At 34.0% G+C, this 16662-nt stretch overlaps 1 protein-coding gene across 2 annotated transcripts; it reads right to left on the bottom strand.

Moving 5' to 3' along the window:
* Window positions 1-1238: 1238 nt before the first annotated feature.
* Window positions 1239-12481, bottom strand: LOC128238647 (uncharacterized). 2 transcript variants are annotated; one of them, XM_052954772.1, is made up of 3 exons: window positions 12277-12481; window positions 5977-6455; window positions 1239-5117 (listed from the first exon to the last, which is right to left on the bottom strand). In XM_052954772.1, the coding sequence occupies exons 2-3, from the start codon at window positions 6419-6421 to the stop codon at window positions 4795-4797; spliced, it is 768 nt and encodes a 255-aa protein (XP_052810732.1). In that variant the 5' UTR covers window positions 6422-6455; window positions 12277-12481; the 3' UTR covers window positions 1239-4794. The 2 variants fall into 2 exon arrangements, with proteins under 2 accessions (XP_052810732.1, XP_052810731.1); XM_052954771.1 differs by lacking the exon at window positions 12277-12481 and adding an exon at window positions 9455-9550.
* Window positions 12482-16662: the final 4181 nt, after the last annotated feature.

The following is a 16662-nucleotide window of genomic DNA, read 5'->3' as shown; positions in this document are numbered from 1 at the left end:
ACGTCTTTGGTCTGATCCAGTTAGGTATGTGCACGATTCCACGCGTATTTGGTCTGATCCAGTTAGGTATGTGCACGATTCCACACGTTTTTGATCTGATCCAGTTAGGTATGTGCACGATTCCACACGTCTTTGGTCTGATCCAGTTAGATATGTGCACGATTCCACACGTCTTTGGTCTGATCCAGTTAGGTATGTGCACGATTCATCACGTCTTTGGTCTGATCCAGTTAGGTATGTGCACGATTCCACACGTCTTTGGTCTGATCCAGTTAGGTATGTGCACGATTCCACACGTCTTTGGTCTGATCCAGTTAGGTATGTGCACGATTCCTCACGTCTTTGGTCTGATCCAGTTAGGTATGTGCACGATTCCACACGTCTTTGGTCTGATCCAGTTAGGTATGTGCACGATTTCACACGTCTTTGATCTGATCCAGTTAGGTATGTGCACGATTCCTCACTTCTTTGGTCTGATCCAGTTAGGTATGTGCACGATTCCACACGTCTTTGGTCTGATCCAGTTAGGTATGTGCACGTCTTTAGTCTCATCTCATTTCAGGCAAATGGTGCTCTTAAGCCGATTGCACTTTCTTGAAAACAACTGTTTTGTTAACTTCAATCTGATAAAAAGTGAACTTTTTGAACGCTTTTGCACCTCTAGTTCGAAACCCAACAAAATTATGAATTTAAAATTATGAAGCTTGAAATGTCGTTTACCCCTCCAGGTTGCTATTTTTGCTAGTACTGCTGCTACTGATGATGATGATGATGATAATGATAATGATGATGATGATGATGATGATGATGATGATGATGATGATGACACCTGTTGGTAACTTTTTCATTTTTGCAGAAAAGAGATCTTAAATCCTACTTTAATTTACTTTACACATTGTTACAAGTTTGTTTTGTAATCCGATCTCTTGTTTAAGAATTGTTTTGCTGTTCTCATGGATACATCAACATGACTCATTTTCGCGGAGGATGTCACATATATGTTAAGTGTAAAAACGTTATCTTGAATGACTGACACGTAGGGTCATTTTAAATCCTTTATTCTTTAGTAGCTTCCGTAACACTCGGTTTCCGAGAGGCTGACAATGGCATATCACAACTTCTAATTGGCCAGTACCAGCATACCAGACCAGATTATAACAGATTATTTATTATAATTTATTTGAATAAACATACAGTTTATCATCAGAACGATAGATAGTTTATTTCGGCTTGTACAGTGTACATCGTCTTCAACACATATGTTTATACTGATCAATGTAAACGTGTATGCATAATAACAAACAATGTAATTCAAACGAGTATATATACAAAATATCATCTATCTAAATCAGAGAATGAACAAATGTTACAATATTAAGTTCTAACATTATTTATTGTGGATCTTACATTAAGCGAATCTTTAACAAACAGACATAGCTTAATAAGCTCTATTTTATTATTTGATTGCAATAGTTGTAAATATTTTAATACAGACGGTCTTGTATAATAGCATTTCTTAATATATTTCTTTCTAAAATCATTAAAAGCTTAACATATCATTGGAATTACAACAAAGACAATATATTTGGTTTCGAACAATATTATTTCTAGGGTATCTACCAGTCTGAATATGAAGTGGGTGCATAGGGAGTCGCAGTCAACTTTGGGGTAAATTGTCTAAATAATTTTCATATTCAAGACTAGTCTAATCCATCAACATGTTAACACATACGTGCATTTTCTGTAGTCAATATTACATTAAACGTAGTACATCTAATATTACAAACACATCGCACATAATAATAAGCAAAGTTGTGTTAAGAACATATATCAAAACATAATATCAGAGAAAGAGATAAGGTTTTATCAATATAATAATATGGACGTCAATAATATATAGCATTAGGATCAAGTCTTTAAAATGTGAATTACTTAAAATGTGAACAAACACGCAAAAACATCATTTAGCTAGCAAAATAATACGTATATAACGCGCACAAATGAATTAAGTCACCAACAGCATTAAAAGTTCATTACTAATTGTATGTATTAATCTATTTATCTTTTAAGCTATTTATCCACCTCTTTTACTTGTGTCAAACTGTAGTCATATCCAGTTTTCACATGCTTTTATTTAAATTTAAACTGTGATACAGTAAAATAATATTGAGTCGAATTGAGTTGACTAATTTTATCAATTTTAAGAATTTAATCATATTCGTTTTTGCAATATACTATTTTTTTTTGTAAATTACCTTTGCCTATCACTGTTTATGTACTGCATAAACTCAAGATTTTATACTGCTTGTCAATGTCCACACTATCATAAAGTTCACAATATCTTCAATTTATTTCAATGCGAATTTTCCGTTACGCTCATTTGTTACATGACACTACCGATCGGGGAATAGTAAAAAATAGATTAAAACGATAACGCAGTAAGAAAAAATCGCGGCGATGTGCGAAATGTGCAAAATACGCGTTGTTGGTAGTGTGATATCATTGTGGAATAGTTAAAACAAATGGTGAGGAATGTTTCAATTTCGATGGTTTTCGAATTCAATATAACTCTCAATTTCCTAATTCACAGTCAATACAGGCTTGCTCCTTATACATTCTCTCCAGTCTAGGTAAAACAATTATATAATCTCTGAATAAATAAGAAAAAGTAGAAAAAAACATCGTCATCAATTCAGTAATGTTGTTATCACATTACCAAACCAATATTCATATACAATCATAATATCACATATGACAGCCAGTTATTTGTATTACTTTACGTCATTCAAAGACAACATTTATATTGACATCATTGTCCAATTATGTAAATAAAAGTACACTAACTTTTACCAATATGTGTTATACAAATTGCGGGCGTTTTCCAAATTTCACACTAAATGACACCAATTCTTGCCTTCAACTGGACAGGCCCGCCAATCGGGAAATATACTTTATAATATTTTTGTAATGGTAGCCAATCCCTAAAACATCTTCGGTCCAATGAATTATAACAATGCAGTTTCCAAGTCTTTGGTTAAACCAATCTTACAATATTAGAAGATTAAGGTCAAATAGAAATGTTAATGCGCGTGAATTGTCAATAGATATCGTAAAATAACAAGAATTCACGTTTGTCTTTTAATATAATTTTTCAACTATAAATTTACAGCTGGTTACTTCCCTTGGCATAAATTTATAATGATAACGGAAAGTGTCTTTTATTTGCCACGCAAATGTGAATGAATCGTTGTAAGAACAGAAATGTAAAACAAATAAACGTATATCTTCATAAATAACAGACTACGCCGTTAATAACCATTGAATAATTCACATAATCTTTTACCCTATAAACTATCCTGACCAAATATGAAAATCAATTTAATTAAACTAGAGGTAAAGTGTAAAGTTTACGAGTGAATCTGTTATTGTTCATATACATCTTATATTTAATACACACACAGTTTTTATTGTTCATACTTGCAATTGTGAACAACATTCGTATGAAGCTTCACAATCTGCTGATCACTCACGTTACTCTGATAGAAAACACAAACTAATTAAGGAAAATATGAATTTAGGAAAGTTTACCAACTAGGATAAATTAATACATGTACTTGTGCTGAGGCATATCGAATATTACCATCCATTTCAAACTCCACAGTTGTCCGGGAAATGTACACACAATTTGTTATACTGACAAATGATGTTTTATGCTTGCTTTTAGTGACACAGTATGTTTATTTGCCCAACTGTTAAACTGAGTTCACTTAAGAAGAATTATGTCAAGTTTGCATATGAACTCACGTTATTTCAATGCTAAATTAGCATTTCTATTTTCAGCGCTTCTTCGCTCGCTGATATTTTTTTCAAAATAATAATGAAAAATAAATGACTAACTTATCAAATTGGTATAGTCTCAGTTTTATTTAATTGAGATCGTTGGTCAGGCAATTAATTGCTTAAATTATAAGCAAGTGTTAGTGTAAAACCAGTCCGAATGTCATTATCTCTTAAAGCCAGATCTTGTCTTAAAGGTTGTCCGTTATGGTGAACTGCACACGGCGAACCAAGGTCTGATTTCTCTAAAAATGTGCTTAACGTGTCGTTAAGATTGGCTTGGTAAGCACCAATTCCATCTGGTCTTCGGATAAAAATAGTACAGTCATTTCGCCGTAATTTTTGTGAGTGATTCTGTACTCAATTCTTTTTCTTCTAGTGAATGAACACCCTTTTTAATGCATGTATTCCCTTTTGGGCATTAACCAGTTGTAGTAGATATTTGGAAATGGTTTGTTCCTTTTGCTACATTTTGTCTTCAGCGTGACTGTCTTAGCATTCTTCTACTTGCATACTTTGTTGTAAGCTCCTTATTTTCTCTTCTATGTCGGCTTTGAATTGTTGTGTTCTTTGGTTTGATAGTTTAAGTTCCATTGATGTGTTCTCCCTTTTTGATATAAGTTCAAATATGCGACGCCGGTTTAGTTCTAAATCATTTTCGTATTTTCTATGCATTTCATTATATATTTGCTCTTTCTGCTGTGTTTCAATTATCAGGGTTTGGTATTTAGAAGACCAGTTGCTTTCACTCTCTTTCCGCGAGTCGTCTAAACGAATAATGTTCTCTGTCAATTGTTTAACCTCTGCACTGTGCTTCATATTCAAATCGAACATCTTCTGTTTAACGTCGTTCTTGTATTGATTTGATTTGTTAAGCCGCCTTTGCAAGTCAACAATCTTGTTAACAAGTTTTTTCTTTAAAACCGGTTCTTTTTTAACAAAATAGTTAACACAATCTTAGAAAGAGGTCTTATCTTTCTTTACATCTTCCAGTTCTTCTTCTTTCATTTTCGATCTTCTGTATAGTTCGTCCTTCATACATTTCAGCCGTTCAATCTCAACCTTATTATCACTACTTTCATCCAATTTTCGTTCAATTTGAGCATACCTTTCATCAAGTAAATGCTTTTCTTCTACTAACTGATCTATTACTTTTCCAAAAAGTAGCTCGCTCTGGTATCGAGGATCATTTTCCTGTTCGGTTTCAATACGTTTAATTTCCGTTTCTTCATTTGCTATTTGGTCACCTTCGCTGTGTCTCACATTCTGTCGTGGATAAGCTGTAACAACAAAGGGACAATTAGATTTTATTGTGTTTTATAGATTTAGACGACATGATGAATTAAAATGTCTACTCTGCTAGTAAATAAACGTGGATGGAAATATATTCCGTCTTCTTTCAATAAAGGTATGAACGTATAGTTAACGGTTTATTTGTAACATAACCAGCTTCTGCCGTTTCACCCGAGAGGTCTTATAATATGTCCGTAGATTTTTATACAGTGAAATGCAGTGTCAAAAACCATGTTTAGTTTATTCGTTTAAATCCATGGCGGATGAATTTTGCTACCCTGTTAAGATTATTTAATCAAATGGAAATGCGTTGAGATAGCACCGATCCTACGGCAACAACTGTTTTAATGAGGTTTTCAAATATAATCATAGCATCATCTTGAATGATAACGCACGTACGCACTTACAGACCTACAGTCGTGCGTGTGCATTCCTCACACACCTGTAGCTAAACAATGGCTGCAACCCTACGAAAACGAACAAACAACATAAATTGATAAACAGTAAAGATTTAATTTTGGTCCGCTTTAATATTTATATTTTCTAAAAACAAATACAATCTAAAGAAGATTCGAGTGTCGGCAATATGACATATTACCTTCCACTACGCTGATTATGACGCATTCGGAGGTATAACGCAGAAAGAAACGAATTTGTAATCCATTAATAACCACCTTTTTCAAACATATTTCGTCAATATTTTATGACTTACACTTGTGTTTACAATTTGAATATGTTTGTTCGTGTCCATTTACTGAATTAAAAAAAGCCTTGTCTGGTTCAGCAATTTGTCTACTGTAGTTAACTATGATAGCGATAATTACAGATTATATGAAATATATTTACCTGTCTCTGCATTTGTCTCGCGCAATGCAGTTACTTCGCCATTGTCATCATCGGCATCATCGTCAACCATGTAATCGTCTTTATCATTGAAGAAAAGACATGCCTTTAGCTGATGTTCTAATGGTTTAATGCATGCTCTCAGTTGATCTTTTTCTAATGTAAGCATTTTGATTTTCAACTTGTACTGTTCATGCAGGAATAATGTCACTATTTTTGTATTACTTTCAATAAGTTTATTGATGAGGGTCTTGTCATAATCAAGCCCTTTTATTTCTTCTAAAGATTCTTCAAACGTGTTGCGATACTGTTCTAAATCTTCAATGTGTTCTTGACTGGCGTTTGTCAAAATACTTTGATAGTTGCATGTCACCACGTCCTCGCAATCATTTTTCAGGCGTCCATATCGCGCGTTCTGTTTGTGCTGATCAGACTGACAGCACCCCATTTTTGAAGTTGGTATGTTCAGCTTTATGATGCGCCTGAAACATTAGGAGAAGTTGTACCATACAATATACATTTACAAATGAATTCAAAAACTCCCTTGGATTATATTTTGATTGATATTTATTTCATATGTTATGACATTCCATAACTATTATGTTACTCAACCCATTTTACCGCATGGTACGATGGTGCATTGAAAGTTTTACGATTTTCATTGCTGTCAATGAATAGTGTCAATAAATCCGAAACTGTTATCCACAATTTTTTATGTCATTTTGAATAACTGTTGATCACTTGTGAAGAGTGACGTTCAATAAATTTGTAATGATACTTCCGGTCGTATTATTTCTTGAATCCTGATGGATTTTTTTAGTAGATGTCCGAAAATTAGTGTGAAAACAAAACAGCATATACCCAATAAGGGACTGTTTTTTTTCATTTTCAAGTTTTAAAACAGTTTTAAAACTACGAGTATTCAAAATATACCACTGACTTAAACATTGAGACGTCTGTCATTTTTTGGCGTTCCGGCTACATTAACCGACATTCATCAATTCTTCGTTTTCCCCAATGAGTTTTCACCAAAGAATGCGTATTTTCCTAACGTTTACGGATATGTAAATATGAAATATCTCTTTCTTTTGCTTTACATATTGTATTTTAAATGCGTCGATAACGTCAATTTCAGCGGGGAAAGTGACGTCATGTTTTACTTGAAAAAGTGCATCTTTGTTTAAATTTGAATAACAACAACACTGTTTTATATTTTTAAATATATTTACTCAAATTTTATTACAAATCGCAAAATATAAAGAAGAGTGTATCTTACCGACTTTGTTTTTGCGTAAGATCAATTAATATAACCCCTATACCTGTTTCTTATTAAATAGATTTATATTAAAAAGTTTAGCATGACGTTAATCGAAATATTGTGTTTGTGAATTAAATGGTCAGATTAGAAACTTAAGGGTGTCTTGTTTTGTATACAATTATTATTAGTTTTATATTAGGTTTATTGTTTATTTATTTTAAATTAATTATGCACATCAACATGATTCAAGTCATGGGACTATGCAGATAAGAGCTTTATTTTTAACTATTTCGCTACAGAAAACACCACAACAAACAGAGCTACTACTCAATCAGTTACCGAACTCTTTTGATTAGGATCAGCAGAGATCTACGAAAGAATGCTCTAGACTAGGCAAAAACATAGTAAATTTAGCCTGTGACATACATTTAAATAACAAAATATAACTGACAATCAAAGCATGATCGACTGAAATCTATTCCGCATTGTAATTAGCACTAGCGGTTCCAGGCGGAGAAAAAAGGCAAGAAAGTGCGCCATTTCGGACTAGAAATTGTTAAAATCAACGTGGGTTATCCCCCAACACCCTTATGTATATTCATGTATATTCAAGATACTAACACACCAACATGAGTTAGGTGTTAGAAAGCAAATTCAAATATCAATCGCTGTTATTATTGTATATAAACGATCTAAAGGAAGTCTTATAATTAAAAGGAACCAAAGGGGTCGACACAGGATCGTTAAAGTTGTTTCTACACTTACATGCAGACGATTTTGTACTTTTTGCTAATTAATCAGAAGAATTGCAAGCGAACAATTATATATTAGAGGAATACTGTCAAAATGGAAACTTGAATAAAGGTAAAACAGAAAAGGGGGTAGATTACCTTTAAATATTCAAATTTTCTATCAAGGATCATTATAAGAGGTGTAAATAAATTTACATATCTAGGTATAGTCTTATGCTCAAGTGGATCACTTAAGCATGCTATCAAATCGTTATCTGGTCAAGCAGCTAAAGCAATTTCTAAGATTATGAAAATAATCTTTTTATTTAAATTTACTAATATAATAACTGCACATACATTGGAACTTTTTGACAAACTTATTAGACCTATTTTATCATATGGTTCCGAAGTTTGGGGATTTTCAAAATGATTGCCAATTGAACGGATATAAACCCAATTTATCAATATGTACTCTCGGTTAAAACAACAACACAAAACGACTTATATGCAGAGACGGACAAAATAGATCTACTGCCGCATTGCAGTATCAATATAAATACTGGCTTAAAGTTTTGAGTATGCCGAATGATAAAATTGTTAGAATCATCTATAATGTAATGATATTTATGTTGTAACATATACACATAAAGCAAACTTGGCAGTACATGTTCAAACATTGTTTAGTAATACGGGGTTTCATCGCGTGTGGCTTGCACAAGGGGTTGGTGATATTTAAAGTTTTGTGTCATTTTTAAAGGAAGCAATACACGTGACGTTTATGTTCAAGATTGTCAGACTCTACAAGAAAATTTTATAGAAACATTTCTTAGTTTGAATTCAAGTATGTTAATGTGCTGAAAAAATACTTTGCCCACATTGTAATGTCTTACAATACGAATTTCTTTTTTAGATTAAATGTAGCCATATTATAAAAATAAGATCTGAATATATTTGACAATGTTATCGTTCTCATCCAAGTATAAAACCATAGAATTGCTGAATTCAGAACATATTGGTTATTTAAAGAGTTCCCTATTTTCGTATATAAAGTATTTGGTCAGAGAAAGAATTTCATAACCTTACACATACTATTATTGCATGTTTCATAACCAGTTGTAAAATGATTCATTATCGTTTTCAAAATCACAGATAAGTTTAATCTGCAGTGTTATGGTCAGATTGAGTGTTTCTAAAAAGTAAAGGTCATCGAAGTAACACAAATCCTGAACAAAAATGTCATCAGTGTCAATGACAAGTTAATCAGGGACACTGTACTCCCCTGGATAATTATAATGAGGAAGTAAAAGAATTATAAGTTTCACCCATAATTGTCGACAATATACTGTTGAATTAAATTGATGCGCAAATTTAAGGCAGTTCTTTACTTCCGGGTTTAAGGATTATGACAATTAACGATTAATCTGCTCTTTTAATTATCATTTAAACGCTGCAAAGCTTTATATTTAATTATAATAACTGCAATGAAACTAACCTGTCGAGACTTGGCTGAAGCATCCACAAAAAACAGTAAATATGGACAAAAATCGTAAATATTTCAAAGTTTCTCGTTTGTAAATTACCAACCGGAAATTACGTATATGCGAAAGGACGAAAGCATCGTTTTTCGTCGCTATCAGTTAATTTATACATATAGTTGTCGAACAAACTGGATATTTTATGGATGCGATTTAAACAGTTTGATAATTCAAGTTTAATGAATTTAGCGAAGAAATTGTAACTTATAATAATAAAAGTCAGTAAAATATATCTACAGTACTTTAAACATGTTTTTCTCGAAATTGAAATTGCCGACTTTGTATCCCTTTCTACAGGCGTCGTCACATATTATTTCTGAAAACAGTTTAAATATTTGCTTCTATTAAGTAAAAGTTAAGAATCTCAACTAGTCATATAAGTTATGTTAACCGCCAAGGAAATGTTTTATAATGAAACAATAATCATGGACTATCACAGTATATTTTATTGATATATATATATATATATATATATATATATATATATATATATATATATATGCGTTACCATGTGTTATGTGTGGAAATATACTTTTGTTCTGTTTGTTCTGTTCTTAATATTGACGTCAGTGATTTTTTTTGAAGACTCGTAGTTTCAAAACTGTTTCGATTATTGAAAATGTAAAAACAGTCCATAATTGGGGTAAATTATGTTTTATTTGGATACCAAATTTCGAACATTAACTCTGGTCTGTCTGCAAAGGTATTTAGTTTTAAGAGGGGTAGTCGTAAAGTTCCCGGACTGTCCTTATAAAAATCGCATATTTAGTCAGGTAAACAAAAACTTCATAAAAAATCAATAAAGTGGTTTAGGCATTACGGAGCAGTTTGAAATTTTACAAACATAAATTTATTTTCTCTGGAATCTTTAAAATTTGGCTCGTTAACTTCATAATTTTAGACATGACTTCAGAAACGTATCTGACGTATACTTCCGGAAAGTTTTGACGTCATATCCGTTATAACAATTGAGAAATCGCAAGTTGAGTATCGCTACCCCGCAACAATTGCAATGGAAAAAAAAATGACGTCATTTCGTACGGAGCAACGTGCAGTGATCAAATTATGCGCAAGTGCAGAAATGACTCCTACAGAAACGTTTAAATTCATGAAAAGGGATCCTTATAGAAGGTCAGGCAAACACTAGTCTTTGAATGGCACGGACGGCATAGATGAACTAAAAGACAACCAAAGAGCTGGTCTGCCAACATTTAGCGACAAAGATGTTTATGCTGTAACACGTGAAGTTTCCGACGACAGACGAAAGTCAGTTGACGAAATAGCATCCACCACGTATTTAAGCCATGGAATAGTTAATAAAATTCTTAAAAATGAGCTCAACATGAATAAAGTTTGCGCACGCTGGGTTCCGAGATTGCGGTCTGTAACAGAAAAGGCTCCAATGGATTTCGTGTTGTTCCCAAGGTTAAAGGATGAGCTTCGAGGCCGGAAGTTCGAATCGCTACAGGGACTGGCGATTGCTGCAAGGACGCATATCCGGGAATACGACCCTGTGTGGTTCAGAGAAATGTTTGATAAATGAGTAGAGAGACACCAAAAATGTGTCCGTGCGTGCGGCAAATATTTTGAAAAGGCGTAACGTTAAACGTGGCGTCGCGTTATTTTTGCTTTGCAAAATGCTCCGTGTTTTTCATGGTTATGTGCAATAGGGTGATGCTTTTTTATTTTATGTTGTTTGTTTCCTGTAAAATTTGCAACACCACTTCCAAATACATGTGTCTATCATACTATTGTATTATTTTGGTTTTGAAGTATACAGTGTTGATATCACAAGCAGAGTCCGAGAACTTTACGACTGACCCTCGTATAGCAATTGTGAGTAGAATACATTAAAAAAAATGGGATATTGTATGTAAAATACAAAATATCGTTGTTTCATCCATTTTTTGACATCATCCACTCGTTAATCAGTCAATTCGGTAATAAAATCTTGATTTTCAAAAAGGTTGGTTCGGATTTTTTTATAAGTCTTACATTTTACCAATAATAACCGAGTGCATTCACAAAGTTATGACTAAGGCCACACTAAATTAATGTTTCGTTGCTCGGATTTTTCCCAAAAATTATTGAAGCGAGCGAGTGAAAAAAAAATACAATTTTGTCAGTTTTCATAAAAACCGAAGCGAGCGAAGAGCGAATAATAATGTTTTTCTTATTATCAATATAAATAAGAATGATTGTTCAATAAAATTGCCTTTAAACCCATTTGAATGCCACCTTGAACTGAACCTCATACGGACATTGGGTTAATGTCCGAATACATACTATTTATTAATTCGTTTTAAGTACACACATTACAGTACCGTTACTTTATTCTTACCTATTATTTGCTTTATCCCTATTAATATCGCTATTTGCGAAAATATATTTGTTTGAAACTGTTGTTTTGTCAGAATTTGGTAAAAAATGACTTTGAAACATCAATTTGGACCAAACAATGACCATGTTCCTGTTAACTGAAGCTGTCTTTTTCATCGACTTCATAAGGTAGAATTCTGGTCACTTGCATTTTGACTTGAATCAAATCATACTTAATTCTCGACTTTCCAATAGACCACAATCCTTTGCGGCAGGGTGACTTCCGGTTTATTTCCGGGTTATAACGAAGCATTATAACAGCGATAAATACGGACTAATTATCATTCCAGGTTTGTTATAATTTATTTATCTTTATTAGATTTGTCATTTTGATGAGTTTATATTACATTGTAGTGATATTATTTAAATGTCATGAGCTATAAATCTCTCGACTGTTTACCTAGACAGTTTGTTCTGGTGGGTGGGGTAGATGATTCAGAAAAGACTGCGGTTACTATTCTTATTGGATTATTATAAACAACAAATAATTTTTATCTATTCTAAGACACTTGTTCTTGAAAATTAACACAAATAATCCATTAGAGTAGTCTGATACGCTCATCCAGACCACAACACACTCGGTGACCCCTTCTTTATTTAATGTAAATCCGCCATCTTGGATGGAGTAGAAAATGAGTTGCTTTTTGAGCGCGCTTGGGCGAAACGAGTGTACTGGGCGCCGCCATTATACCGGGATGGCAGTTCGTTGTATTTTTTATTTAGCAGACGAAATACAGGAGCAAGATCATAGCAGACGATCTTTTTTCGTGGTACTACCGTTGCGGTATTTTAGCATGTTAAACAGGATAACATGGTCGCACTATTAGCTCCTGAAGTTTAAACCCCTAGTGTGAATATTTGAACACGCATAGAAGTTCATTGGTTTACAGATTATTTATATATTTCACTTAGCACATATACATGTGATTAAAGGTATAATAATGTATATTAAGAACTGAATACGAATAAACCTTTGATTTGATGCATTCATAATCTCATCGCATTAATTCATTTATGTTTGTCAGCGTGATAGCAGACGGTGTATCAAGTATTTCATTGTCACTATCGCGGTAATCTGAGGTAAACACTCGACGGTCTGTCGCACCGGAATGTAAATAAATATACACCAAACTTAAGAAACCAACGAGTGTAGTTTTGGTTGACATTGTATAATTATCAATTAACAAAAGCTGATCAGATTTATAGGCATTAATTTACACATACTACAACTATACTCTTAATAACAATTTTTCTTTTCACAGCAAGTATATTCAATGCTTATTTTAAATCATAACCATTGTTTATAAACAAACACCCAATTAATACAAAAAACAACATATTATTTACAGAGATAAAGTACATCTACTTTCACAGCAAGTATAATAAATCTACCAGTCAAATCATTAAACAAACATAACTTAATTTCATAAAACGTTCTATTTACAGTATAATAACAAATATAATGGTGTAGTTAGTTGAAACATAAAAAAATCATAGTCCCCATAGGTTAAATATCCATACGGGAAGGTGTTGTATTCCTCTCCAATGATACGTTTATCAAACACGATTTTATATTCCTTGCTTTCTCGCTCGGTTATTAAATGTCCCGTAGAGGGGTTTCGAGCAATTTTGTGTTCATCTACCACGGTCACACACTCACTACCTTTTCCAGTCACCATGTCCTTAATTGTTTGAAAATTTATGTCAATAGAGTTTGAAAATTGAGCGTAATTCCACGCACATTACAAATAGACATGATTATGTCCATCTTTGGTAGGTTTCATCAGGGAATATGCGTAGTTCTTCGGGCCACCTGTGACTTATGCCGTGAGGCTATTTACAGGAACCTCGTCCGTCAATTCGCCTAAATAATCTCCGAGCGGCGGCTCCCATTGCCGTTGTGATGACGTGAAGACTACGGAATCAGAATCACAGTAGATGGTCCTATGTCCAAGATGTTTTAAATAACTGTATAGTTTAAGGTTGAGGCATCGACAAAGTCATCGCTATATACCCAGTCTTATTGCACTGACTCGCCGTTGATGAAACGGACGTTTTTCACCTTCTGCTGATCAGATGTCATCATTTCAAAAAACTCAGTTGGGTCGGTAAAGTACGTGGTTTGGGTCAAATTTACCCCAAAACGAGTTTTACATTCGCTTTGCTAACGATCGTAGCCCCGGATGTTTCACTATAGTGTTGTAGTCTAGCAAAATGACTTCCTTCTTGTAATACTGTTGAATGTATCTCTGTTTGGTTTCTTCATCCACACACCAGTCTGGCCAACCACAGGCTTTTTTCATTTTAAGAAACGTGTTGACGTAGTCTGTGAACAGTCCACAAGTTTGTTTTTCTGGATCATACTGAGCCACCTTTTTGAAATGCCATACTTTATGAATACTCTGTATAACATATCCTTGGGATATCGCTTCTTTCACCTCATCAATGACCCAAGTACCAGTGAATGCCCTCTCTGCATTATCATGTAGACATTGCTTTTTCTGGAAGTGTTCTGTACATGTTCGACATAAACTGAACATTAGCTTTTCGTTGCACTTCATAGGTAACACTAGGATATGTAAACCCCGAGGTGGTAATATGTTGTATTTTATTAATCCTTTATACTCGGAAATGTTTTTGAAAATTTCCGTTATGATTTCAGGATGACCGAGCGGGATTTTACCCGTTTTGTTTACCCAAGGGTAAAGTAATGTGACATCGTAGTATTTTATCTGCTTGTTTTCTGACGACTCTTCATACAATTTGAAGGCTTCGGTCCTTCCACCGAAGAATGCATCTCGTGGCTCTAATGGGCTAACAAACTCTAGACTTTGAATATATTGTTTTATGTCAGGATTCTTCTCCATTTCGTGCTCTAGGAAATTTGTCCTGTAAACTAAATTGCAGGCGGAGGCAATTGTTATGCAGTTCTCAAAAGGATCTATACCTATGTTGCCGACACCCTTTTTGGTTAATTCCATGAACATTTTTCTAAATTTCAGGCAACACTTCCGCAGGATGTCCACATCTGATTGACAGTATCTTAATAGTTCTGTTTGGAAATCAAATAATTCATTCTTGTTCTCTTCATACCACATTAGGAACTTCTGTTTTGCCTCCGGATTCATACTGTCAACGTTGTAATAGTGCAGGTCTGGGAGGTGTTGTAATATGACTTGCTGATTCTCCTTTCGATTAAACATGTGAGGGAAGTAGCCCTTGGCTAGTTCAGTTTCCCCAAAGGCACCTGTCTGCTAGAGCCATGGGTATGAAGTTGAGAGAGTCTATCATACGAACGTTACACATAGGTATATCAATCGACATGTTCTTGGATCCAGTGGTGATGACTTTCGGCAGAACAGCATTATCATGGAGAAGCTGGAGTATTGAGTAACTTTAATACCCTTTGAAAGTGTGACAAATCACTGTAGCCCCTTCATTCTCTTCTGAGAATAGCCATTTACAGAACTCTGTAGTGGTATCGTGGCTTTTGAATACTCGTACGTTCTTACCACGTGTCAAACCTTATGTATCACACACAGATTTGGTTTGTGTTGAAATGAACCGAAACATGATTTTCCGCAGTTTTGACATTTACCACCTTTCCCATTATGTAGCCCTGAAATACAGCTTACAACGTTTTCAAAATGTTTTGTAAGCCTTGTATTTCCAGATCTTTAACAAACACTTTATAATACGTGGCAGTGGTTTTAAAATTTTCAATCTTCTTTTCGCCCACTTTCTCAATCTCATACAAGCTTGATGGATCTTGTTCCAACTTGTGTCGTTTCCGTATCCCTCCTCCTTCCTGATTATCAGATGGTCGTTTTACACCACCTGTCCAGCCATGTTCCTGACGCAAATGGTAATCAAGGGCATCGTTTCTAGTGAAGACTTTGAGGCACTCAGGGCAGTGCTGGTTGTTCCCATTGTTGTGCTTTTGCATATGCCTATCAAATTTCTGTAAATGACTTCTTGCACGTATCGCATCTATGTTCCCAGTGATTCATTATCCGTCTATGGTGAAGTAGCTGACTAAGTTTTTGGAAATTAGCCCCACATTCTTCGCATTTGTAAACCATGTTTATTGGACGTTGTCTGAAAGAAGAATGAGGAGGATGCATTAGTTGTTGATTTATAAACGTTATCACTAGATGACGAAATAAATAAAGTATATTGTTCAGACCGATTTTCTTTAAAATATAAGTTTTGTTCACGAATTATGTTAATTTTATACTTATTTTTTCAAATATGAATTGTCATTTATTATACACTTAAAATTCCTTCAAAGACACCAAAAGAAACATCAAGAATACAAAAATCCAGGCGAGACTACAAAAAATCCAGGCGAGACTACAAAAAGCCAGGCGAGACAACAAAAAAGACTAATATGACATTAACACTTAAATCGTTTCCTCGGTGTCCGAATCATATACTTCAAATACAATACTTTACAGTTACGGCTCTCTCTCTGGAAATGAAAAGTACAATGAATGTTACCTTTTATTTGCTCACAGGTGGCGCATTTATTCTAAATAAACGCGTTTGATTGGTTTAAAGAATTGAACATGCCTTTTAAAATGATAAAGAAGACCTATAATGTATCGATTATTAACATAAAAGTAATCACTTTGTGACAAAAACGGCATTCTGTAACTAGCCGTCGGAAAGGGAACATGGAAAGAATATCTTGTTCAGAATGTGGACGTTTTGTAGCAGGTATAATATGTTAAGACACAAAAGAAATCAGCACCTGGAGATAAAATAAACAGATATTCAAACAGAA

Source organism: Mya arenaria, chromosome 6 (genome assembly GCF_026914265.1).
Source record: "Mya arenaria isolate MELC-2E11 chromosome 6, ASM2691426v1".
Taxonomy (NCBI): domain Eukaryota; kingdom Metazoa; phylum Mollusca; class Bivalvia; order Myida; family Myidae; genus Mya; species Mya arenaria.
Note: the sequence above shows the minus strand (reverse complement) of the source record. Positions and strands in the feature narration are given on the sequence as shown.

Coding starts and splice junctions, on each gene's coding strand:
- LOC128238647 (XM_052954771.1), bottom strand. CDS start 9,477: ATGCTTCAGCCAAGTCTCGACAG. Junction 6,456..9,454: donor CTTCAGCCAAGTCTCGACAG/GTTAGTTTCATT, acceptor CTAATGTTTCAG/GCGCATCATAAAGCTGAACA. Junction 5,118..5,976: donor CGAGACAAATGCAGAGACAG/GTAAATATATTT, acceptor TTGTTGTTACAG/CTTATCCACGACAGAATGTG.